At 38.5% G+C, this 27,972-nt stretch overlaps 1 protein-coding gene across 1 annotated transcript in view; it reads right to left on the bottom strand.

Moving 5' to 3' along the window:
- Positions 1–27,972, bottom strand: part of LOC142348467 (uncharacterized) — a 31,764-nt gene extending 3,792 nt beyond the window's left edge. The window contains exons 1-2 of the mRNA XM_075399842.1: positions 27,853–27,972; positions 23,627–23,771 (exon numbers count right to left, since the gene is read on the bottom strand). Of these exons, the coding sequence (XP_075255957.1) occupies positions 23,627–23,771; positions 27,853–27,904 (197 nt within the window). The 5' untranslated portion in view covers positions 27,905–27,972. The remainder of the gene's footprint in view (positions 1–23,626; positions 23,772–27,852) is intronic.

Below are 27,972 nucleotides of genomic sequence, written 5' to 3'. Positions count from 1 at the left end.
GAAATGAATGGAAAAACCAGTAGGATTGGTTTCAAGATTGATTTTTTCCAAATTATTCTAAAGTTGAGTGAGAAATTGGTATATCTTGTGGCTCATTTTGCTGTACTGTTTCTTAGGCTTATGTACAATTGAGCTCATTGGCTCTACAATGAGGCATAAAAGGAGCTGTGTAATAGTTTCATTTGATATCTGAAGGTTTTAAGTACTTTTTCATAACTTGTTTCAAAAAATTAGTGATGTTTTGAGTCGTTGCAGTTTTGATTTTCTTTCTGATGTGTTTCACTAATGACAATTCCCATCTCTACTTAGGCAGTAATTATTGGTTTGAGTTCATGGTTAGTTTTTCATGACTTTGAATTACTTGTTTTCAAAAACTGCAAGGGCTTTTGTTTCCCTTTGCCTGCATTTTTTTTTACTTTTTGTTGTCATATCACTCAATTTGACCAGTTATCTGACCATTCATGGCCAATAAACACTAGATAGTCAAATTATTTGTTTTAGTTCTCAACTAATGCTTTGTACAATGCTAAGTCAAATTGTCTTTCATTTTTATTTACAAATTTTTGACCCCCGCCCTGTCTATTGTTTATTTCGTCTTACAATTTAAACCTATTGATGTCTATTTAAAAAATTCAACAAGCTTTTTGAGAAAAATTTTTTTCGGGTTTTTTCTCAAAAAAAATTTAACGAGCTTTTTACAAAAGATTAACGAGAATCTAACTGTAAGCATTTTTTATTTTAAAAAAATTAAGTGTTTTTGTTGCCATATTGACGTCTTGTTTCCTAATCTCAAAATCATTTGTTTCTTTTGACCTCCTGGCGTAACTTTCATCAATTTATCGGCTTTAACTTTTAACTATTGCTTCCCTAAATTACTAAATGTTTTAAATTGACTTTGGTGAATTTTTGGGTCTTGCCCTCAAATAGTTTCCTTTTGTTTTTTCTTCACCTAAGCCACTGCTAACTGTTGACTTCTAAAGTTGTTTTTCGATGTGAATAAGGATTTTAACTTGTAGTTTTCTGATTTCTCTTAATTTAACGCCCTAATTTCAATTTTTTTCATTTTCGCTATGTTTCTGTTTTTGCTCACTGTGCTTTGTTTTTTGTTGATTTTGACAAGTTTGATATATTATGTACTCAATCTAGAGACGCATAGTATCGGTGTTCATATAGAATTTTGTTTATATATATATATATATATATATATATATATATATATATATATTTCTTAAAAAAAATAAAAGGAGGTGTCGAAAAGGAAATGTTTTTATTGTTTTTATGATTTTTTCGTTTAGTTCTGCGCACATAGGATAATGTGATTTGCTTACTGTCTTAGTTTAATGATGCCAAGAAAATGTTGTCTGTAACGTCCTCAGATTTTAATTGCTTTGGATAATAATTCAGAATTTCTCCTGCTATGTTTTTTTAGCAAAAATTATTTGCATGCCAATTTAGCGCACAGCTCAGTGAAATTTACTTCGCCTTTTTGCTTTTATATTGCAATGAGTTGTATATATAATTTTCACTGAAGTGTTAACCCAATGCATTTTATAATGCAAAAATGATACTTATCAGACGCGTGAAGTTTTTAAGCTTATTTTAAGAGCCGCTAAGGCACTTTTCTTGTCAATGTTTTATCCGTAATAAAGAAATACAACGGTTTTACAAAAACTACGAAAACAAAAAAGAATCGTATTTAAAATAGCTTTTAGAGGGTTTTCCTGCAGTCACACCGGAAGGTAGATGTGACAGACTTTCTTTGTTAATTTGCAACCTTTTGTGGTATGGTTCATTAACCATTACAAAATAAAGAGTTGATATAGCCGTGGTCTATAATGTAATAGCTCAAGTGGGCTGTGGATGGTTTTCTTGGAAGATATTTTGAGAAGATAATGAATCGTCCTACATGGTTTTCGGACAGAATCTTTTAAGATAAACATTCATCTTATAAAATTCGTACGAGAATAACATTCTTCTTACAAGCGTTTTGCAAGGCAACCATTCCTTTTGCAGAAGACCAAGGCATTAAGAATTGCAGATGATTGACATGACGAAAACCTTGGCGTAAATATTTTTCAATAGTGTAAAACTTCAATAGAGAAAATATATTGTTGAGAAATACAATAATACTTGGTAGGAATTGGTGTACGAATATAAGTCTTTTTCTTCCTGTTTGTGACGATTGAGTTAATAAGAAAGCATCTGTTTAAAGACAATTAACAGAGCAACTTGTTATTCAAAAAAGCATAACGAAAAAAAAATGAAACAAAATGTAACAATTTTATGCTTTGGAAGCTGAAGTTGTTGGCAGTAAACCAAAATAAAAAGAAAAAATTTTACACTGAGTTGGTGAATTGGAGTTTTTTATGTTCAAATAAACTAATGCTCAAAAATTGCTCAATAACGTGCAACCATTTCTCAAGTTTCCAATGCATTAAATGAAGAAAAATGCGCGCAAAAGAACCAATGAGAGTGCAGCTCAACCGGAGCGAACTTGCAAGAATCTTACAAGATAGCCATTAGTCTTGTAAGATGTTACAACTTAACCATCTTTTGTCAACAATTTATCGGAAGTTATAAGATAACCATCTTTTATAAGAATCTTGCAAGATCTTACAAGATAGCCAATTCTCTCTCTCGCCCAGGGAATCGCGAAAAGTTTATTCCTTTTATCTCCCCCTCTACTTGTCAATTATGTCAAACAGAATTTATGTCTCGATCAGTGAAAAACGGTGGTAAATGATTCCATTTAGATAAAAATTACCTAAAAACCGCCAGAAAAGGCACCGAAAAAAACATTTAAAAAAATACTCTTCTGGTTAAACATGCAAAAAGAACAGACCTTAAAAATGAATGTTGAGTACCGCTCTAAACAAGTTTTTATCCCGGGCCGAGGAATTTGGCCAAAATTATTTAAGATCAGCGGAAACTAGCGTTGACAAGTCGGAAAGTTCACAGCAATTTTCTTACATAATTTTGCGTTGAATACGTTGAATTTGAAGACAAAAATTCAACGCATTCAACGCAAAATTATGTAAGAAAATTGCGGTGAATTTTCCGACTTGTCAACGCTAGTTGCCGCTGATCTTACATATTTAGCGTTGAATTTAGCGTAGATCTTACATATTTAGCGTTGAATTTAGCGTAGATCTTACATAATTAGCGTTGAATTTAGCGTAGATCTTACATATTTTTGCGTTGAATTTAGCGTACAAAAAATCAAAGCGTCCATTTGAACTATTAACCTCCAGTTGCGTGTGGGGCTCGAACTGCCGACCTCCTGTTTGCTTGTCGCCTCTTCTACCATTGTGCCACAGTACCTTGGTTTCCTTAAGAGCCGCAACTCTTATCAAGCGTAGATCTTACATATTTTGCGTTGAATTTAGCGTAGATGTTACATATTTTGCGTTGATTTTGCGTAGTATTTAACTTGATTTTGCGCATATTCAACGCATTTACCATGTGAGACGTACAGGGAAAAATTTAAATTTTTTAAAGTTTTGAAAAAAAATGTGAATTCCTAAAATGGTCTGAAATGGTTTTTGCACCGTAAGAGAGCATTCAAATGTTATTTTTTTGCTGACTTCATTTTTCTCACTTTTGCAGTATAGGGGTCGAAACAGTAAAAAAAATTAATTTTTCGAAAAAAAAACTTGAAAAATAAGAAATCGTAAAATGGTCTGAATTGGATTTTGCACTATAAAAGAGCACTAAAATTGATTTTTTTCTGAACTCATGTTCGTCACCTTTGCAATATAGGGTTCGAAACAGTGAAAAAAAATTGATTTTTTGAAAAAAAAACGAAAAAATTCTGTAATCGTAAAATGTTCTGAAATGGATTTTGCACTATAAAAGAGCGCTAAAATGTAATTTTTTGCTGACTTCACTTTTCTCACTTGTGCAGTATAGTGGATCGAAACAGTAAAAAAATTTAATTTTTTGAAAAAACTTGAAAAATTTGAAATCGTAAAATGGTTTGAATTGGATTTTGCACTAAAAAAGAGCACTAAAAAATGATTTTTTTGTGACCTCATGTTTCTCACTTGTGAAGTACAGGGGTCGAAACAGTGAAAAAAATGAATTTTTGAAAAAAAAAACTTGAAAAACTTTTGAAATCGTAAAGTGGTCTGAAATGGAATGAAAACATTAGCGTTGAATGCGTTGAATTTATATAAGATCAACGCTAAAATCAACGCTAAATATGTAAGATCTACGCTAAAATTCAACGCTAAATATGTAAGATCTACGCAAAATTCAACGCAAAATTATGTAAGATTAGCGCTGAAATCGTTGAATTTATGTAAGATCAACGCTAAAATTCAATGCTAAATATGTAAGATCTACGCCAAAACTCATTGCAAAATTATATAAGATTAGCGTTGAATGCGTTGAATTTATGTAAGATCAACGCTAATATTCCACGCTAAATATGTAAGATCTACGCCAAAATTCAACGCAAAATTATGTAAGATTAGCGTTGAAATCGTTGAATTTATGTAAGATCAACGCTAAAATTCAATGCTAAATAAGTAAGATCTACGCCAAAATTCAACGCAAAATTATGTAAGATTAGCGTTGAATGCGTTGAATTTATGTAAGATCAACGCTAAAATTCCACGCTAAATATGTAAGATCTACGCCAAAATTTAACGCAAAATTATGTAAGATTAGCGTTGAATGCGTTGAATTTATGTAAGATCAACGCTAAAATTCCACGCTAAATATGTAAGATCTACGCCAAAATTCAACGCAAAATTATGTAAGATTAGCGTTGAATGCGTTGAATTTATGTAATATCAACGCTAAATTCAACGCTAAATATGTAAGATCTGCGCTAAAACTCAACGCTAAATATGTAAAATTTACGCCAAAATTCAACGCAAAATTATGTAAGATTAGCGTTGAATGCGTTGAATTTATGTAAGATCAACGCTAAATTCAACGCTAAATATGTAAGATCTACGCTAAAATTCAACACTAAATATGTAAGATCTACGCCAAAATTCAACGCAAAATTATGTAAGATTAGCGTTGAATGCGTTGAATTTATGTAAGATCTACGCTCAGGCGTAGATCTTACATAAATTCAACGCGTTCAACGCCAATCTTACATAATTTTGCGTTTTTATCGTTGACACCTCGGCCCGGGATTAAAAAAACCGCAGATTGAGGTCTCAGTCCCATCTAGAGCTGTGATGACAGTATCCCAGGCCTATAACACTCCGGATCACTTTCCTTTACTAAACAATCTTTCGTACGACCGAATGCGCTCAACTTTATCAGAATCAAAGTCAATACAGAGCATTGCCCTGACATTGGTGAAACCATAGTCCCGATGCATTCAAGACTGACTTTGTCAGAAGTTGAGCGCTCAAGACTGCCCGTGATAAAACTGCTGTACGTTTGCAATTGGTTCTGATCAGGTTTTCGTGCGCAACAATCAATCTTTTCCTAGTTGGAGCCACGAAAAGCCATCTAAATTCTCTCTGATCAGATGTACATCTTTGACAGGGTGCCGGAGTCAAAGATATACACATCGTGTACAAATGAAGACGACTGACGATAAAAGAGTGCCATGCTTTACATAAAAGAGAATATAGTCCTCTCAGTCTGTAACGGCTGCTCTCCTATCAAAGTCAAGGAAAACTTTACACCGCCCAGTTCGTTTCAGCGGTTTCAAATCTGTCCGGATATTGTGTTTTTGCAGTTAACTTTTGTGAACTGTATTATGCGCTATACTGTAGATTACTGTTGCATTACTTGTTGCTCTATTACTCCTGATAACTAATTGCTCAGCTTTGCTGAATAACTAACTTGTTTCTCTCAGAATAACAAAATAATTCAAATTGAAACAATCAAATTTTGTTGAGTTCTTGTTAATAACTCAAGTTATAAATCGAATTTAGGAATTCTCGTCCTACAAACTGTAGCTCTATAAATTGGCTATAACTATGCAAATTTTCAGCTTTCTATCTCAAAGAATCTAGAAAAGGTCACACTTTGTGTAACTATAACTGAACAATAATAATAAATTTTCTAATTTTAATGTCAGCAAGTCTCTCTATTGGCCTCAATAACACCAATGTCAAACTAGAATAGGCTTCGATAAAGCCACTAAGAGAGCTGTCTTTATGCTTTGCACAGAGTTTCTCTTACTTAGGAACTTTGTTCCTCAGAAAGAAAGTTTTGAGAATATCAAAATTAATTCTCTTTTCACAAGTCAAAGTAAAGTTAAAACTGTACAATCACTAATATGATCTACCAAAACAGGACACGATAACAAGTAATTTACCGCTAAAGAAAATGGGCTTCAATACGCATTGTATGTCAGTCTAATAAGGCAAAATTCACGAGTTTCCTTTGATTTTTGGTAGTTTTTCCAGCTCTATTTATACTGCTGTACATGTCAAAATTTCATCTCTGATTGGTCGTAGATTACTATGTCGTAGGATTCTCTGAATGCACTGAAGTTGGGGCTCGGGATACTGTATACGGTGCCCCGCATTCTCTGAATTGGTATGAAAATCGCAAAATTCGTGGAATCTGGCTTACCAAGTTGGGTATCTCTTGCTCCGTTTAAGCTAAATTTGTGTGATTGTGAATACTTGAATACGTGGCAATATTTTCGTAGTTAAAGTTTGAGTTTCAATTTCACTTCATATATGACGATTGTGTACTAATAATAGTTACTGAATAAAAATGTTGAACAAAGTGAACAAATCCGTATGGCTTCGATAGAATGTAGCATTAAATTTCGCTTGTCATGCTATTCTGGATTTAATGCTTGAAATGGCCTTGAAGCGCTATTCAATTTGGTTACTGAGTTAGTAAGCTCAGCCGCAATATCGCCGGCCCTGTTTTCCATCGCGAAACCATCTTTTCCAGGTAGTACCGGGGCGAGCTTCACTACTGGACTCTTGTACACTCCGTCGTTTGTTCGAACTATCGCTGATCGAATCACACCGTCAGACTCATCGTTGGTCCCCGTAACTCGACCAAGATTGTAATATCCACGCTTATCGCTGTCTTCGATCAACCAAACGAGATCAAGTTCTGTAAGGGTTTCGTTCGTCGTAGATCGCCATTTTTGCCGATTTTTCAGAGTTGGCAGATATTCTTTACGAAATCTGTCCCATATGAGATTTGCATGGGCTTGAGTTTGTCGGAAGAATTTTCGATGATTGACAAATTCTTCTGCGCATGGTAGGTAAGGTAAGCAAACGTTCTTGTTGCCAAGCAAGAAGTGATTTGAGGTCAATGCTTCTAAGTCGTTAACATCTGAGCTGACTGGAGTCAACGGTCTTGCGTTCAATGTCTGCTCAACCACACACATCGTAGTTGAAAGAACTTCCTCGGTGACTAATCTGTTCCCCAACACTGCATACAATGCTTTCTTGCAACTTCTAACCAACCGCTCCCATACTCCTCCAAAGTGAGGTGCTGCGGATGGGTTGAACTTGTTATCTTTTGCCAGAGGTTTTAGGCAGAAGTGGCGTCTTCTCGTCAGGAAATGATTCGGTGTTAATGGTTCCTCGGCAGTCAAAGTGCTCCCAACATGCGTCAGTGGGCGTGAATTAAGAATTCCTTCTGCCTCCGCTACGACTGTATGGAAGACTGAAAAGTTTAGTCGGCGGCTTCCGAGGACAACATGTAGGCTTCGTTTAGCCGACTGGATAAGTCGCTCCCAAACCCCTCCAAAATGCGGTGCCAGAGGTGGGTTGAACGTCCACTGGTCGTTCTGTTGGGCCAGCTGGAGACGTATGTAATTGTTGTCTGGTTTGTAGTTTTTCTGAAAATTGATTTTCATTGCCTGGTTAGCTCCAACAAAGTTTTTCCCGTTGTCCGAAACAATGACATCAGGGTATCCTCGTCTGGATACAAAACGTTGAATAGCCATTAGTAGACAGTCAGTAGAGAGGTCCTTACAAACTTCCAAGTGTACTGCTCGTGTGACCAAGCAGGTAAACATGCAGACATAATTGAGTTCTGTCTGGGTTCTGGATTTTTCAATGTGAAAGGGACCGAACACGTCCATTCCAGTATTCACAAATGGGTAGAGTTTGGAGTGCTCCGGAAAGCGAAATTTTGGTAGAGGAGCCATCTTCGGTCTGACATTGTCTGCTCGCCAGCGTCTGCAGATGAAGCAGTACTTCCATAAAGTTCTTAGAGCTCTGCGGATTCCAACTATCATGAACGTTGCTTGGATATGTGCACGAACATGTTCAATTCCATGATGCTCGCAATCGTGATGTGCTTTCTCAATAAGCAGTTTGGCAACTCTGCACTTGCTGGGGAGTATCACCGGTTGTTTGCTCTGAAAAATCAATCCAGATTTTTGATTTCGTCCCTCAACCCTAAGTAGTCCGTCGCTATCCAGAAAGGGTGTATATGGTAATAGTTTGTCGTTCTTGTCTAGGGGTAGTTCACTTTGAAGTCGAGAAAATGTGTCCTTGAAGTGTGTGTGGACTGAGATATCCTCAAGAGAAAGCTCCGAGCCTTGTTTTCGTCAGCCGCGAAGTCGTCCAAGTCGCAAGGTATGTCGCGTTTGATCAACCTCTTCAGTACGCGCACTGCTCGAAACACTGTTCTAATTGTGCCAAGGAGTCTAGGCCAATTTGAAAATCTGTTTGGATCTACCAACGGTTTTTCACTGGTCTTGACATCAACTTGAGTGGCGTATGTTTGAGCTGTTTTGTCACCGGAGAATGACCACTCGCTCTCAGGTTTGGTCAGGAAAGAAGTTGCTGTTATCCACAATTTTTGAAGATCGCATGGAGCTAGACCTCTGGTACCATGATCAGTCGGGTTCATTTTTCCTGGTACGTGTCGCCAGTCGTCTTTGTTTGAGTTCTCAGCAATTTTGTTGAGCCTATTTGCGATGTACATCTTCTGTCGATCCTTTGATTTGATCCAGCTGAGTACTGCTGTGCTGTCGGTCCAAAATTTTTTGCTCTTCACATCTATTGTCATCTCGGTCTCACAGAAGCCTGCTAGTTCTGCTCCCATTGTAGCTGCTTCGAGCTCCAATTTGGGAATGCTCATCTGTTTGATTGGTGCCACCTTGGACTTGCTGATGACGTAGTGGGTAGCTATTGAGCCGTCAGCGGAGATTGTCCTCAGGTACACCACTGCTGATACTGCTGAAAGTGAAGCGTCTGTGAAGGTGTGCAACTCGTGAGTTCCATCGACGTTGGGAACTAAACATCTGGGGATTTGAATTGAAGGCATATTCTCGAAGTCTTCCATCCATTGCTGAATTTCGTCGTAATGTTCCTTTGATAGTAGCAGGTCCCAATTGTGTCCTTGTTTGACGACTTTTTGCAAGATGCATCTCAGTCGAATTGCAAAAGGCGAGATTATTCCAATGGGATCAAACAAAGAAGCAGCCATTGAGAGAAGCTTTCTCTGTGTGATATTCTCTCTTTCATAGCTCAGTTTGGGTTTTGCAAAAAGAAGTTGATCGGATTCAGAGTTCCATGTTTGACCAAGTATCCTTTGTAGCTTTAGAACTCCAATTCTGTCTTCCTCTGGAATCTTTTCCAGCACAGCAGGGTTATTGCTGAGAAACTTGGTGAGGTTGAATCCCCCTGTTTTGAGAACATGTTTCAGCTCAGTCGCTGTATTTGCTGCCTCTTCCTCTGTTGAGAATATTTGAATGAAGTCATCCATTTAGAATTGTTTTGTGATTGAGTCAAAGATTTTTGGGTGTTCTTGTCTGTTATCGTTGGCGCACTTTTGCAGAACAAAAATTGCGCAGGCAGGAGAACATGTTGCTCCAAAAATGAGTCGTTGGTATTTGGATGTCCTCTCCTGATCATTGTCGCTCCACAAAAAACGGAGAGCATCCTTGTCTTCTTCTCTGATTCAAACTTGCATGAACATAGCCTCTATGTCTGCTGTTACTGCAACCTTGTACTGACGAAACCGTAGAAGAAGTCCATGTAGATTGCACAAAAGGTCCAGTCCCGTTAGCAGTGCATCGTTCAAAGAAACCCCTTTGTATTTTGAGGCTGCATTTGTCATTTGTCTTATCTTGTCTGGTTTTTGCTTGTTGATGACGGGATGATGCGGTAGGTACCAAATGTTCTTTGCATCCTGGTTCGTAACAGCTGCTATGTATCCCTTATCCATATCATCAAAGATAGTGGTCATATATCTCTGTTTCAGTTGGTTGTCTCCCTCTAATCGCTTCTGCAGGGCGTGCCACTGAACCCTTGCCATGAAGTAGTTGTTGGGTAGCGTGACGTTTTCTCGCCAAGGGAGTCCAATCTCATATCTTTCCCCGTTGTGATGTGTGGTCTCTGCCAAAGTCTTTATTGCCTTCTGGTCTTCTTCATTGTGTCCCTTCGTAGAACCCTGACTAAAGTTGACACCTTCAAAGGTCCAAAAAAGATGTAGAAGATTTTCGTCCGGGTCGTCACTACCTCTCTTGAGATGGTTGAAAAGAGTGATGTTGTGGTTGTTGCTTCCTTTATGGTTTGGTTGAAAGTACTCTTGTGGCACAGAGCCTGTCAAAGTCCATCCTAATAGTGTGTTGACTCCGTAGGGTGTTCCTGGTTTGCCGGTAGTGAATTGTCTTGGAACAGTAGCCAGAAAAGCATCTGCCCCTATGAGTATTCCAATTTTGTTACGAATTTGTGGGAAGTTGATTTCTGCCAATTGATCATGATCTCTACAAAGTCTATTCAACATTTATGCGGGGACAATTGGCATCTGGAACTGCTCAATGAAGGTTGCGTACACAGGAAGACTTGTCACCGGTTTGGAGCTGTGAAGTGAACCAATTCCAATCATGACATCAGCTGTTGTCACTGTGTGCTTCCCATGTAGCGAAGCTAGAGGAAGTTCTATATCTTTGGGGACTCTAATCCGAAGAGCATCAGCAATGTTTTGTGTGATCTGTGTATTATCACTTCCATTGTCCAAAAGTGCATAAGTCTCTATGTTGAAGTCTTTGTAGAAGAGCGTGACTGGTATTGCCTGTAGTTGAATAAAAGCTCTGACCCACGTGGGTTCCCGATTTCTGCTACAAGTGTGGTTTTGCACCCGTGGAAGTTTTGATGAATCATCATTCAGTTCGTTGCTAGTCACTGATTGAAAGTGAGTGTTACTTCTGTCATTAGTTTGCTGGGGATTGATGTGCTGCTGATTGGCAGTTTGATGCGAGTTGTTGTTTCCATAGCTTGGATTACGAGGGTTGAAACTGTTTTGATTGTATCTCCTTCTGTTGTTGGTATTTGGCGTGTTACTGGTTGTTGACGAAAGCTGAGACGTTGTATGGTTGAAGTTTCTACCGTAGTTTGACTGCACCGGGTTGTTCCTGGGTTGAAATCCCCCTTTACTCGTTGCTTGGAAATCACTTCTCTGCAAAGTCCTGAAGTCGTCTCGATGGAGAGTTGAATGATGAAACCCATTGCATCTGTCTACAAGACATCGAATCTTTGATTTACAAAATCCACCCTCAAGTCTCTTCAAGCAATTGACACACAAGTTGTGATGCTTCACCAATTGCTGAAGGTCAGCTACTGACTTGCTCAGGTATTCTTTGCAGCGACCAAGGTTGTGATCCCCAGAGCATAGTTGACAAATTGAGCTGGCTTAAAGAACTATGTTGGAGTGTTTCTGGCCTTGGAAAGGCCGTTCAACCCGGTCTGTCCTTTGTGGTCTTTGCGGAGAGACATCCTCGCAAGCCTCTGCATATGTGCTTATCCAATCTGCAAAGTCAGCCAGATTTGGCTGCTCTATTCTCATGCTCCTTACATGTTGATTCCAGCGAATCGTCATTGGTGTTGTCAACTTCTCCTTGGCAACTTTAACTACCGCAGAGGCCTTCAGGTCCGATTCAAATTGGTGAAGTCGAAAGGTCTGTACCAAACGTCTGAGGAAGGACGCAAAACTTACAAAGCAGCTGGGATCATCCATTCTGGTCCTAGGCCATTGTTCAAGTTGTGTGAGGTACGCACTCACAACATGCTGCGGCTTTCCAAACTTTCTGATAAGTTCCTGAAGGGCCTCCTCATAGAAGTATCCGTTGTAAGAAAATCCACAGATGAAGTCTTTTGTTTTGTGAGTTACCGAGTTTTGCAAGTATGTCATTTTCTGAACAGTTGAGAGAGCTGGATTGTCGTGAATGGTTGACTTGAAAAAGCTGTACCAATGATGCCACGTCAAAGGATCGCCTGAGAAATGGTCAAGACTAATCTTTGGTAGACTGAACTCATTCATCATCACTTGATGGTTGGTCCATTCAGAACTGTGGAGTCGTTGTTGGAACTGTTGCTCCGAAAATTGTTGTGGCATGAAATTGAAGTGACGGTTGGTCTCTCCGTTGGGAGCGTTCATCATTTTGTTTGTCTCTGGGAATGAGTGATCCATTTGACTACCGAGCAAATGACGTGACTGCTGCTGATCCCGCGGATAGTGATTGTCTGAAAAAGTTTGAGTGAAATTGTCAGGCATTGCCTGATGTAGAAATCCGGTTGCTGTACCGGAATTCCAGTACACAGTGTCTGATGGTTGATCGCTAGAAATATTGAGGGTAGCAAAACCTTGATTTGGAACATTCACATCGACAATCGGGCAACTATGAACCTGTTTCGCATCTTCACTGAAGCTGCGATGCTCCTGTATCGCACTGTTCTCTTTTGGTTTCTGTTGCTGAGCATTGTATTTTTCTACATTTGTTCTTTCTTTTTGAAGATCACGATGACTGTTTTTGAACGGTACACCATCATGGTCATCAGAACTGAACACCTCATCCCAGCTCTCAGCGTTTTCACCTGCATTTTGCATTGGCGTTTTACGTCTCATTCCGCTTGTTTGTTTACGTCTGCTTCCTGAAACAACCACCTTGCTGCGTTTTTTGTTGGGTTCTTCCGAGGAGGTGTCGGAAGTGATGAACTTTTGATGGTTTGACCCGTGAAGCAATCTGACTTTTTGTTTGGTTCTCAGCCATTTGCAATTTCTCCGTGCAGACTCTGCAGCAACAGTGTCAAACTCTTCTTGTGTCAACTGCTGTTCTATGAGTTTGTTACACATGCGATCAAGCTACGCTTTTTGCTGTCGAAGTTCGTCAACGAGCTCTTGGAGGTCTGTTGCTGCTTCTGTTTGTTGCATTTGTTTGTCGAGTAGGTCTTGTGCTGCTTCCCACTCAATGACTTTGAACTTCAAGAGTTGCATGAGTTGAGCCTTGGAGGTTGACTTTGTTTTGGTTTTGCTTGACATGGTTCTGGCTTTTCTCATTGGTTAAGGGTTACTTTGTTTATAGTTGCACGATGACATTCACAAAAAAATTATTGCACTATGAGTGTTATGAGTCACTGCACTTTTAGTTAGCACTTAAAATGTTGTTTGAACGCTTATTAATTGTTTTTTTGTATCTAAAAATAACTTGAATGCTATTTATACTGCTGTTGTGGACAGCTATTAATGGTTTGGCTGTCTTTTGTTATCTTGTTATCAAAATTCGTCGAATCTGGCTTACCAAGTTGGGTATCTCTTGCTCCGTTTAAGCTATATTTGTGTGATTGTGAATACTTGAATACGTGGCAATAATTTCGTAGTTAAAGTTTGAGTTTCAATTTCACTTCATATATGACGATTGTGTACTAATAATAGTTACTGAATAAAAATGTTGAACAAAGTGGACAAATCCGTATGGCTTCGATAGAATGTAGCATTAAATTTCGCTTGTCATGCTATTCTGGATTTAATGCTTGAAATGGCCTTGAAGCGCTATTCAATTTGGTTACTGAGTTAGTAAGCTCAGCCGCAATATCGCCGGCCCTGTTTTACATCGCGAAACCGTCTTTTCCAGATAGTACCGGGGCGAGCTTCACTACTGGACTCTTGTACACTCCGTCGTTTGTTCGAACTATCGCTGATCGAATCACACCGTCAGACTCATTGTTGGTCCCCGTAACTCGACCAGGATTGTAATATCCACGCTTATCGCTGTCTTCGATCAACCAAACGAGACCAAACTCTTTAAGGGTTTCGTTCGTCATAGATCGCCATTTTTGACGATTATTCAGAGTTGGCAGATATTCTTTACGGAATCTGTCCAATATGAGATTTGCATAGGCTTGAGTTTGTCGGAAGAGTTTTCGATGATTGACAAATTCTTCTGCGCATGGTAGGTAAGGTAAGCAAACGTTCTTGTTGCCAAGCAAGAAGTGATTTGAGGTCAATGCTTCTAAGTCGTTAACATCTGAGCTGACTGGAGTCAACGGTCTTGCGTTCAATGTCTGCTCAACCACACACATCGTAGTTGAAAGAACGTCCTCGGTGACTAATCTGTTCCCCAACACTGCATACAATGCTTTCTTGCAACTTCTAACCAACCGCTCCCGTACTCCTCCAAAGTGAGGTGCTGCGGATGGGTTGAACTTCCATCGGATTCCTCGTTGAATCAGATGCTCTTCGATCCCTTCTTTGTTCCATGCCGCAACGTACTCTGCAAATTCTCTTTCAGCTCCAACAAAGTTTGTCCCGTTGTTGCTGATGATTGACTCGGTTTACCTCTTCGTACAATAAATCTCATAATTGCATTGAGACAACTATCTGTGTCCAACTTGGGTACAATTTCTATTTGCACCGCTCTCACAGTTAGACATGTGAAAAGACAACACCATCGCTTTTCGTTTCTTCGCCCAATCTTCACAGTGAAGTGCCAAAGTAGTCAACTCCAACATTTGAAAAGGCTGTTGAAGCATCCAACCGCTCTTCGGGTAAATCTGCCATTACTGGTGCTATCGTTTGTGCTCTGCCTTTTCTGCAGGTAACACACTTGTTCTTAATTAATCTTAAGGCGTTTCGTATGCCACGTAGGATCCACATCTTCTGTTGAACATTGTTTCTTACATGCTCAGTGCCCTCGTGTTGATTGTCCTTGTGCTCGTTTCGCAAGAATAATTCCACCGCATGATGTTTCCAATGTAGCAATTTTGGATGTTTTGCATTAAAGTCCAATTGACTTTTCCCTATTCTACCTTTGGCTAGAATAAGTCCTTCTTCATCTAGGAGGGGCGAGAATTGTAGGATTTTGCTGCATTTTTGAATTTCGTTTTCAGCTTTCAGTGATTTCATCTCTTCACCAAATTGTTCTCGCTGTAGTAACTTGAAGATAATTGCCTTTGCTTTTTCTCTTTCTTCAATGCTGACTACAAGTGTTGCTGGTTTGTATTTGCTCATTGCTGGCTGTACGTATGCCACAGTATTCACTAGTCTGTTAAAGTAGCTGAATCGTTCCCACTGAACAACAGCTTTCTTCGCTTCAGCTTGTATCATGAGGACTGATGAGGGTATATTCTCTTCATCTGACGCAAAGATTAGGTTCACTTGCTCTGGTCACTCACATTCTGGTCGCTTCAACAAGGCCGGCCCAGTGAGCCACTCACTTCTCTTAAGTTCCTCGATGTTGATTGCTCTGGTGCCAATATCCGCTGGGTTATTGATACCGCTCGCATGTTTCCACTGTGAAACATCAGTTGTATCTAGTATCTCAGCCACTCGATTGGCCACAAACACTTGTTGCTTGCGATGAGAACTGTGTACCCACTGCAATACTGTAGTTGACTCTCCAATCGTGGTATTGAAAGAAGCCTCATCGGTGCCACTCTGCATTTTCCAATAAGAAATGCTAAGTCAGCTGAGTATTCTTTTGGCTGTGAACGTAGATAGGCCACTGCACACATCGTGTCTTCAGATGCGTAAGCAAACAAATGAAGTTCAGTTTTATCCCTCTCTCTATTGAAGTATCTTATATCGATGCTTGTTTCAGCTACAATTGGAAGCTCTTCTTTACATCTCAGGAATTCTGATTCTTCTTCAGGCTCCACTTCGCTGTCCCAATGTTGTCCATTCTTAGTCCAGATGCCTTTCAGAAGTCGTCTCATGTGAACACTGAACGGAGCAAACAATCCGATTGGGTCGAATACTGAAGAGACCAGTGATAGAATCTTCCTCTGGGTTATAGGTGCTTCAACTTCCTTGTTCTTACCGCTGCACACTTGAAGACTATCATCAGTAACAGTCCATTGTAGTCCTAGCACCGAGGATCCCTCCGCATTGGGTTCCACCTCGACTTGCTTGGTGTTCCTGATTGACTTCAAGTCCTCTGGGATTGCTTCGGTAACTGCATCGTTGTTGCTTATCCACTTCTTCAGTTCAAATCCATGTTCGGAGAGAGGAGGTTGTAGTTGATTGGAGACTTCAATTGCTTCTTCAGGGGTTTCTACTGATTTAATAAAATTGTCCATGCAGAAGTTGTTTTGTATTGCCTTTGCTGCAATTGGATACTCTTCTTCGTTATCCAGTCCCACTCGTTTGAGGGCGTAGTTTGCACAAGTTAGAGAACTCTTAGCTCCAAATAGGTGACGCTGGATCTGAACAGGTTCGTTAGTTCTTGGACGCCATAAGAACCTCAAGCAACTTCTATCCTGTTCGGGAACTTGCACTTGTAGAAACATCGATTCGATGTCAGCTGTCAGGGCTATTTGTCCTCCGCGAAATCTGACGATTGTTCCAATCAACCCGTGTAGCAGATCAGGTCCTGCTAGCAACTTGTCGTTTAGGCATACTTCCTTGTACTTATTTGTCTTACTTTGCCAGGCTTGTTCGGGTTCAGTACTGGATGGTGGGGCAAATACCATTCTTTCCCGAAGGTGCCTTTATTTTCGGATTCGTCCAATATCTTTACGAATCCTTTTTCCAGATTTGTATCTATTGACTGTTGATACAAGTTTTTGAGGTTTGGGTCCCTTTGGAATCTTCGCTCCAGTGAGTAAAGCCGACCCAAGGCTGAGCTGTAGTTGTTTGGTAGGTTTGGCTCTGGTTCACGTTCACTCCACTTCGTACCGCTCGCCTGTAAACTTCGTCGTACTCTCTAGCATCTTCTGTGCCTGCAGTTCCTTCTTTGACTGACTAACGACGTTGATTTTGGAAGCATAGGTTTCTATGTCCCACCAGGTTTGGATATTCTCAGCCACTTTTACATCTTCAGTGAAGGCGAAATGACAAACATTTTGTCTTCTTTTGCCCGTCATGGGTCCACTTTTTATCAATCCCAGCTCTGTTAGAACGGCGAAAGGTTCAGATCGTGTTCCTATCTTGTAGTCCAATGGGCGTTGTAGCTCGTAAGCATCTTGACCAAGGATGATGCCAACTTCCATCAAGTTGAAGTTTTTGTTGGATAGTACACTCAAGTGATTGAAGCTTTGCTTCAGCTGGTTGTAGTTGTAGTTTTTGTTTCCCAAGGAGATTGACGGGTGTGCAATTGCTTCGATTGAATGCACCTTTGAATGTAGTCCCTTTATCTTGAGAGGAACCTTTTCAGTCTTCAGATCCTTCGTTCCGTGTATGCCAGCTATTTTCAGCGTCACATCGGTGCCTTGGGCTCGTAACTTCTCTTAAACGCTTTGATCGATGAATGAAACCGTTGATCCACTATCGAGGAAAACATATGTGTTTAGCCTGTTGCCACCGCTCTGTATTGAGACAGGAACTATCTGAAGAAAGCTTGTAACTCCGTTACTCTGGTTGATTCTTCCTGCGCTTACGTTGAATGCGTGATTGCCTTCGTCCATTTGGTTTTCTGAGTGTAGCAATTGGTTGTGCTTCTTGATGCATCCATTGATGCATGCCCTTTGCCTAGACATCCGTAACATAAGCGTTGCTTTCTCACTGCTGCGTACCGATCATTCACACTTATGTTCCTGAATAGCGGCCAGTTCCATATTTTATTAGTGCCATCAGCTAGCGGGCAGTGATCACTTTGCCTTTGCTTTGTTTCCTTCGCGTTCGAACTGGCACTGAAGTTCGATGTTTTCGAGAACCGTTTGTCTCTATTTGTGCTTTTCCGGTCTTCTTCTCTTCGCTCTCCCTTGAAAGCTGAAAACCCTTCGTGCACGAATGCTATCTTAGATAGCCATTTTTCAAACATAATCAGATCAGGCCAATCTTCATCTTTATCATCAACATAGAACCACCACTTCTCTTTGAGAACTTGAGGTAGTTTGTCTACTGCCACATACAGAGTCGAGCTCGATTGCAGATCATCAATCTGCTTGTACTCTTTGAGCACATTCACAAAGTTCAAAACAATAACTGAGAAACTGATCAGACCTGTTGAGTCGTGAGGTTTCACCTGACTTGCTTTGCGAAGACTCTCCAGTTGTGCATCAATGATCACATGAGGCCTTTCAAACTTCCTCTCCAGAATGCTCCATTCAGCACCATAGAATTGTCCAGAATAGCCCATTCCGGAGATTGCTGATCTTGTCTTGCCTGTCATTAGAGTCTTCAGGTGGCTCATCTTCTCTGAGTCTGGTATTGGGCGTTGATCCACTGTGGCAATGAACATACTAGACCACTCCGGCCATTCAAGGGGGTTTCCATCGAAGTTGTTCAACGTCAGCTTTGGTAGGCTACTGCTACTTGAGTACCCACTGTTGTATCGTAGTAGACCAGCGCTGGGGGAAGCCTCGTTCTTCAACACTTGAGGATCGTTCTCGTGAATTGCTATATCGTGAGAAGTGACTGTACCTGTTCACTTCAGGGGTTGCTTCGGAGCGAGCTGTTGATCGTTCTGGTGTTAGAAGGTTGTCGATCCTACTGGCCCAGTCTGAGACATCTCTCTTCTTTGGGGTCCAGTTGAAGGGTGATTTGTCTCGAGCAGTAGTTGTTTGGGAACGAACATCATCATTCTCTAATGCTGTTCTCTTCACTTTGCGCTCCAGCTCACGCTCTTCCTCCAGTAGTTGATGCTTGGTTTCCAGTTCCTTCATTTGCATTTCCAGCTCTAGCTTCCTCCGCTCGAACCGTGCCTGCTCCAGTCGCATCTTGGTTTCGAATTCAATATCGAATTTTTTCATCCTTTCCTCACGCCTTTGCTTTGCTGAAGATGTTTCCGAAACATTCTCCGTATCTTGGCCACTTGCTGTTTCTCCATTTTGCACTGTTTGAGCAACTGGGTTGTCCGTTGGGCAGTTGTTGTTGCTCTCGTTGTCGTTCACTGCTTGGGTTGCGTTGCTTTGCTCTGCATTCATTGCTGGTTGCGTGCCTTTGCTTATATATGAAAGCCAATGATAGTCCAAACTTGCTTTGCACTTCCTTGCTTCTTTCAGATGTTCTTCAATAAAATTTGTTGGGTAGGGTGCAAACTTGTTTCGACGGTGCAGTTGCTTGGGTATTTATTCCTCTAGGAGGTGAACAGTCTGTTGATAGAGGACCTTTAGTTGGTTGGGTCGATCTGAATCTTCAATTATTTTGTAGCCAAGCCTTCTTTTAGTGTTAACTTCTTCCACTAAATCTAGGAACTTTTTGTCGTATCTTTGGGCTGCTGATTGAAACTCCTCTCTGTGGGTTGTGCTTGAATTGCCTGGTTGCTGCCTGAATTGCTGTTCGATTTTGCTTTGCTGATTTCCTTTGAGCAGGGTTCGCACTTCAGTTTCTTTATTGAATTGCACTCTTCTGTTCGCCTCACTGGCCTGTTGTTGTTGATTTCTTTGATTCTCTTTGGGGGGTGCCTTCGGCACTCTCTTAACCAGATTGGACAGCAGTTTGCCTTCCACTGTCCGGGTCGGCGGACCAAATGTAACGGCTGCTCTCCTATCAAAGTCAAGGAAAACTTTTCACCGCCAAGTTCGTTTCAGCGGTCTCAAATCTGTCCGGATATTGTGTTTTTGCAGTTAACTTTTGTGAACTGTATTATCCGCTATACTGTAGATTACCGTTGCATTACTTGTTGCTCTATTACTCCTGATAACTATTTGCTCAGCTTTGCTGAAAAACTAACTTGTTTCTCCCAGAATAACAAAATAATTCAAACTGAAACAATCAAATTTTGTTGATCTTTTGTTAATAACTCAAGTTGTAAATCCAATTTAGGAATTCCCGTTCCTGCAAATTTTAGTCCTATAAATTGGCTATAACTATGGAAAGTTTCAGCTGTCTATCTCAAAGAATCTAGAAAAGGTCACACTTAGTGTAACTATAACTGAACAGTAATAACAAATTTTCTAATTTTAATGTTAGCAAGTCTCTCTATTGGCCTCAATAACACCAATGTCAAACTAGAATAGGCTTCGTTAAAGCCAGTAAGAGAACTGTCTTTATGCTTTGCACAGAGTTTCTATTACTTAGGAACTTTGTTCCTCAGAAAGAAAGTTTTGAGAATATCAAAGTTAATTCTCTTTTCACAAGTCAAAGTAAAGTTAAAACTGTACAATCACTAATATGATCTACAAAAACAAGACACGATAACAAGTAATTTACCGCTAAAGAAAGTGGGCTTCAATACGCACTGTTTGTCAGTCTAATAAGGCAAAATTCACGAGTTTCCTCTGATTTTGGGTAGTTTTTCCAGCTCTATTTATACTGCTGTACATGTCAAAATTGCATCCCTGATTGGTCGTAGACTACTATGTTGTAAGTTTCTCTGAATGCACTGAAGTTGGGGTTCGGGATACCGTATATGGTGCCCCGCACTCTCTGAATTGGTATGAAAATCGGAAAATTCATCGAATCTGGCTTAGTAAGTTGGGTATCTCTTGCTCCGTTTGAGCTAAACTTGTGTGATTGAGAGTACCTGAATACGTGGCAAAAATTTCGTAGTTAAAATTTGGGTTTCAATTTCACTTCATATATGACGATTGTGTACTAATAATAAATACTGAAAATAAATGTTGTACAAAGTGAACAAATCCGTAAGGCTTCGATAGAATGTAGCATTAAATTTCGCTTGTCATGCTATTCTGGATTTAATGCTTGAAATGGCCTTGAAACGCTATTCATTTTGGTTACTGAGTTAGTAAGCTCAGCCGCAATACAGTCTGTGATTGGCAGAGAATTCAGGTAATAGATTTTCATCTGCTGTATTATACTAGTATTGCTCCAATATGTTCATTTCATAAAGAGCTATGTTTTGTATATATCAAAAACTCCGGCTACGATGCCAAAATGTTATTACGGTAAAAAGTCCATTTTTGCCCCCCTCCTCCGGTCCCCCCCCCCCACTTTAGTGGCTGAGGAACTATTAAATCATATAGGTTTCAATCAATTTTGGACGATCGATATGTTCATCGTAGAAGCTTGAGAGTGTTTTCATTGGAAAGCCTGTCCAGCGTATAATACATATATGTAAAAGGATTTTTTTGACTTTCGTTTTTTCCACGGAGTTATCGAGTTTTAAAAATTTGTGAACGTTTGTTCAGAATTTTCGTTAATTGTTCAAATTTTCGGTATAATTACCTATTTTAACCGATTTTGCTGAAAATCAGGTTAAAATTCATAACCAAAGATGGCATTGGTAGTGTAAATTTACCTCCAAAAATAGAGAAGTGCTTTTGGACTGTTTGATTCAAATTTAGGCTAAAATTTTTAAAAATGAGCCATTTTTCTATCAAAAATGGCATGAAATAAGCTTCTTTATTCACCTTTGTATAAATTTGCCAGATAAATAGACCTAAAAAATGCTGACACAAACTTTGGCGACTCTAAGGAAGGCTAGTATAACTTGCAGAGCCTTTCAGACTGTTCTTGAATTTAATTTTTTTGGTTTTTTGCCAATTTAACTCGATAATGATGCAAAATGCATTATTTATTTTTGATGTACTGACTTTTTGTTGTCAAGCTATCCATATCCATGAAATTTGGAATAAGTAAATTGATTTTTCGTAATGGACGAAAGGCAATAGCAAGGATAGATTGCGTCTAATCAATGTTTCGAATGTCCATAAACATTCGAATTGACTTTTTTTTGTGAAATATCTTTTTTCCGTGAAATTTTTTTCCGTAAACTACAGAAGAGAACAAAAAAAAATCAAGGCCTGCTAATGACAAATTCAATTGATTTTCTGTAGAGTTTCATGGAAGCAAATAAAATTTTTAACCGAAAGCTGATGGTCGTTTTGATTTTCACATATTTTCAAAATAAACAATGGATTACTGAGTTTTTCGGCTTTTTTTCTCTATTTTTGGTCAACCTGCAACTTGTATCTTACAGTCATCAAAGACAGGTTTCATTGTATTTTTGATAGAAAAACACTAATCCTAATGGGTGTTTTACGTTTTAAGTAACTTTATTTCTGCCTTAATGCTACGAGATTTCAAAAAAAATTTAATTTTAAGACATTACTCAATCTTTGAAGTTCGTTGTCTTGTCCTGTAGCAAAAAAGGAAGCTCGGGTATCAAAATAAAGGCGCTTATAAATAATGCACTATTGAGCATATCATTTATTCAGCGAATAGTTTATGGTTTTAAGTGCTTCGACAACGTCTTCAAGCAGAGTTTGAGGGAATTTATCATTTTTGACTTTATTTCTTTTTCTAGTACTATGATAAATGTTTGTTAATTTCACGTCTTAGCGGTTTGCTATGGATGAACAAAGGAACCTATTTACTCATTGCAGTTGGTAACTAAACTTTTCTGTGACTTTGAACTCTAATTTATTTAAAAAGTATATAGAAATACTTTTACAAACTTTGCGTTCTTTTTTGTCTCCCTGTAACCTAGTCGCAATAACTACAGGTGGCTTGGTAAATTAATGATTTAATTAGATAGCTAATGTTTTCATGACTCTTAAATTATTTTTTTTTCGAAAAAACAAAAATGTATTTTTTCAATTTTTCATTTTTGATCATTTTATACTACTTGTTTCCTATTGAGTGGCGACATATTTTATTATACCAAAGAATTTGCAATAACCTTTATCTTGTTTTCTACGGAATAGATTATAGCTTAAACGTTCTGGACACCGTTTTTTTCGCAAATTATAATTCAATTCTTGTTTTTTGTCTGAAAATGTTGGTTGATTTTGCAGAAATACGACAAATTCTTGATAATGACAGGCCTTCATAGTGATGTATGACTGAACATTAACCTAAGTAAGGATTTCAATTGCAATCGAAAGGTTTTCATTAATTGTAACTATTTTTTTTCAAGAAATTTTAAACGTATTTTTTAGCTTTGCCCCTTGTTGTTCTTATTTGTTTACTTGATACCGAATCTCATCAAGGACTGGTCAATGTTTTTTCTAGTGATGTAAAATTTTATTTGTTGAATTTAGGTTTTATTGGAGTTTTGGAGGTCATTGTTTGTTGTTGTTATTTGTTTTTTTGTTTGTCTTGTCGCTTTGTCTTAATAATGGCAGGTCTCATCGGCCCACTAATGTGGCATTACTTACTTTACTAAATGATTTTAGTTGGATGCAATTTTTTAATTCATACGTCAATTATTTATGAACATTATTTGAATTATTAAAAAATCTCTTTCTCTTCCTCATTTGGTAGACAATTAAGCCAAATGTGTGGATTCTCGGAATCAGAGCATTAAGTGCGAAAGTACATTACCGAGCCTCCTTGTTTCCTTTTAATAGCCAAACAACATTTTAAATCGTCAACACATATTTGTCCACATCAATGCTTAAGTTGGCTGTTTTACCAATTATATAGCCGTCTGGACCCTGTAATTTCGAGCCCAGACTTCACCCTTGGTCACTATCACCCCCCCCCCCAGATTAAAGTGGAATATCCGACGAAAAACCAGTTTTTATATTTATATCGATATCAGTGCGGCATTGTTCACAGCTCAAATATATGTTCTAACTGTTAAGTTTAATGAACTAACAAACGATGGCAAGTCAAAGAGGCCTCGTAGAAACTGTGGTAAATTCCAGGCAACAGTTGCAGACATCTTGACTCATATCCATCCAATTGAACTCTTTTAAATCTGGTGGGACATTCGTAGTTCTCTGTCCACAAACCCCACGCAACTAATAAGAAAAGAAGTGAGAGCTCTGGTCTCAAAAAAAAACATTTTTTTGTTCGGAAGATGATGTCATATTGGTTGCCATTGCTTACCTTAATATTTGAAAAAAAAATACATCAATGAGATTACTTTTGACTAAAATGATTGCTTAAAACAAGTGCCCGAGCTTATGCGTAGATAATCGCCATATTGTTCAGATCCGGACATATTCCAAATGACTTTCAAGATCACAGCACGGATATTTTGACTTTCTGGTCGTGTTTTGGAATAAAATTTCTCTTTGTTTCCAAGTCATAACCTCTATGGGCTCTCTAAGACCTCTAATGAGGCCTTTTTGGGCTCTCAAGTAGCGTTTAATAATAGTCTACACTAAAATGAGGCAGAAAGATCTATGTTGTTAGTTTTCACCTTTCAAAGACATTATGTGAAATAGTGAGGAACAAGAAGTGATAGAAAGTGCTTAGAAAAAATAAAAAGAAAAAAAACTAAAGTGCAAAAACAGAACTTTCTGAATATTGGGCTAAATTCGTCAATACCATCCAACCACGAAATCTTTGCAATAACGCAGAAACAAGCAGAGTTAATTTCATCGCATTTTTTACGGATAAAGTAACGATCGCAGACAGACCGCGATCGAAGTAACTAATTTCTGCGAATGCACAGCTCCTAATTGCATGCTTTTACTAACCGGATTTTAGTACCGCTGTTTCCCGAGAAATAGTGAACGAATGTTGCCACTCCCGTTCGATATATGCTCAGAAGCTCAAAAACTGATATTGGCCGTTTAATACGGTTTCCATTATCAATACAGTTGACAAGGATAAAGAAACCTTAAGAACTATTCTGCAAATTTTTTTAGAAAAAAATCAAAATTTACTAACCTCAACTAAAAGGCCTAACTTTTCTAACTGGATTTGAGTTTGCTGATAATTAATAACATCTATAGATTTAACATCTTTTTTAAATTGAAAGGATGTAATTTATCAAAATCTTTGTTCATAAACAATTATTAATTTTATTTTCAGCTCACTTAGAATCGGATGGAATCACTCTCACTACCTTCCTGGCAAAATCATAAGATTTATTTTTCCTGTTCTCCTGGGCCCAAAATTTCTCCCATTGGTTTACGACACAAACGATCACACAGAAGATTTTTATTTTTCCACTAGATATGCAAGACATCAAAACTACTCAGAATTGATCGTCCCGCTCATTGGGTGACATGTTTTTCCAAAAACACTCAACTTTTAATGGACATACAAGTATTCAAGAATTTCCTCGCGTTCCATGTGTTCCCAGAAGCCCTCATCTCTTTCTATCATCATGATAACAAACCCAAAAAACTCCAACAGAGACAAAAATGTGATAGCTTTTTGAAAGATAGAGATAACCACGCAAGCTTCAAAACTTCTCATACCAGCCAGAATAGCTATTTGTTTTTAGGGTTTTACGAACTGTCTCTGAAAATCTCCCCCAAACAACTCGAAGGCCAAAGGAATGAATATCAATTCATCATCGTTTTATTTCTTAGAACACTTTTTGGAGGTTTTGTCCTGAGCGGCTATCAGGGCAAAAAGACACCTCTCCACTGCAATTGAGATAAAATTTGGTTGCAAGGGAGATGTGACGGTAACATCCAATGCTGGTGGAAGTCCATATAAAGAGGAATATGTCGCCCGATCTGTACTTTTTGTCGGGTGGTAAACTCTTTGGTTTTTTGTCAGACGGTTGGCAAATGTTGGCTCGATCATGACGGCACCACGACGGCACCATCGCCCATAACATCTAGATTCTCAGATATGCAATAAGGACATTTTCTCCCTTTGTCGTACACTTTGACAACTCTTCGGTATTTAAGAGCAGCACGGAATTCCTTTTGCAGTAAATTAAATACCAAAGCTGCACTTTGGGTGTGTAAATGACCAGTTACCCAGTTTCTGATTTTGGTCGAGAAAAGGAGAGCAAACGAGTTTTTTGCGAGTGGAAGTATGTTTCTCAATCATTTGCCATAAGCTGAGTTACAAAGTCTTTCTTGATTTTTTCATCGAGAAGACTGATGGGTCTCGATTTCAATCAACTGCTTAATTGTTGCTAAAAATTAGATGTCTTCAGATGGATCATTGCTTTTTTAATGGTCCTACCAGAAGGGAGGATTAGGAAACAGAGCCAACATATGCTGCTTGGATTTAATCAATTGATTTTCTTAATCCACCGCCAGTTGCGCTAATTTACTAGTTGGAAGGCACACCTGATCCCATTATTTAAATGATACTAGAGCAAGTAAATTGCCTTCAGACATTGCAAGCGAAAGCGAGGCGAATTTTGCTCTTTTCAAATCAACTTTTGGCGAATTGCAGCCCAAAGAGAAGGTTGTTTCTGTTTCACCGAAGCAACAACACAGGAAACAGGGAGCACATTGTGATTTTTTGTAAGAAATGCGTTGAGATGCGGTGAAAATATTTTTTTCCACCGCACTCACCGCAATCACTGCACTTCTTACAAAAATTTTTTGCATTAACCGCGTTTCCTTCAAAAATTCACCCAAAAACCTTGACCCCAGAATTGTTGGTTCATTATTGGTGCTCAATCGTAGCCTTCATATGAGGGTAATTACATTTTCACCCGCTTAACAGAATTTGCTTCACCCAAGATTAGTGGGTTAAATATATCGCAAGGTCTCTTTTTGATTATTATAATTATTTCTGAAGCCAATTTTATCGCCTAAAATTTAACGTTAGAATAACCATTGTTAGTGTAATGCTCGCGCAACAATAAGAATTTGAGTCGGTATTTGCTGGATGAGATGGTCAAAATGTGATTCAGAATTCAACTTCATCCCGGGTCGAGGTGTGAACGCTAAAAATTGCTTAATAAGATTTGCGGTTAATGCGGTGAGGATAATCTATTTTTTCACCGCAATTTTTGCAATATTTTTTCGCCAAAACCTCGACCCGGGATTGTCTGGAACGTATGGTGAGTCATACTTTTTGACTGAACTATACTTTTTGGCGCTCTTTTGAATCATAAAACCCATAATTTGACTAATACCTGAATTGGTTTAGTCATAAGCCGGCCATCATAAGTTTTCAAAAACTGGTTAATTTAATGCATCATCTGACTAATTTGTTCTCAAAGACCCGTTGCATCGAATCATGAAGTTTAACTTTTTTTCCATTCCATCCTGCTTTGACAAAAAAGTCTGTTTTTCCGAATAGTTTGACAGAATAAGTCCTGCATTTTTTAAAAACTGTAATCAGTTTTCTTGTTTTTTTTATTGAGCTTATAATAATTTCTTCCCGACTAAATGCTGAAAAAGAGTTCTGCTTCCCGGAGTTAACCCGAAGTAAAATTCAGCACTGAATCAGTAAATTCTCATTATGATTTTTTCTATTTCAAGAATTCTGGACAGGGATTTTGATCTTTCATCCCTGTCTGATCTTTCCTCGCTTTTTAAGTTCATAAATTTCTCAGCCGAAAGATTTTTTGAGAGCCGTTGCAAAAGATGTGATATAAAAAACTAAAACTAAATAATATTTGGACAAAAAAAATTATCAGCAAGTTGTTAAATATGTTTTGTCATATTGACAGAGTATCGCGCTGACTTGATTGTCGAATGATAACTCCAGTTTTTGTCGCTGTCAGTTCCGTCGGATCATGCATGTCTTAATTTGCTGTCAAAATTTTTCGCATCAGTTCTTTGCACTAACTAGTGAAAAATTAAATAAATAGCAATATTTTGTCTGGACTTCCTCGTTATGGCCATTTTTATCTATATCACATGGCTTAACCTGAACAGATAAGGAAAAATATGGCAATTGATTGTATATAAATGGTAATCCTAGAGATGTATGCAGACTGTACTTATGTCAAGTTCTTAAAGTGTTCAAGACACTCTAAATTTTATACATAGTGCACGCTGAGAAACTTAAAACAACGAGTTTTAGCTTTTCATCAATTCTCTATCTATTATCTTTTATTGATAAAACCTGGCAACGCTTGTTGAGGAAAAATTTGATCTATGGAACTGAGAGTGAACCAGACATCAGTGGTTGCTAAAATTAAATTTGTCTGAAATATATTTATACCTGAACAGAAAGCAATTTGAAATAATAAACAACGTTTTGCTGTAGCCAACATTTTTCCGATGGTATCAATTATAAGCGCGAAATAATTTGTAGATGAGATAACTTAGTGCATAGGCATGA

This window comes from Convolutriloba macropyga, chromosome 10 (assembly GCF_964194025.1).
Source record: "Convolutriloba macropyga chromosome 10, txConMacr16.3, whole genome shotgun sequence".
Lineage (NCBI taxonomy): Eukaryota > Metazoa > Xenacoelomorpha > Acoela > Convolutidae > Convolutriloba > Convolutriloba macropyga.
The sequence above is the reverse complement of the archived record's forward strand: the minus strand, read 5'-3'. Positions and strand labels throughout refer to the sequence as shown.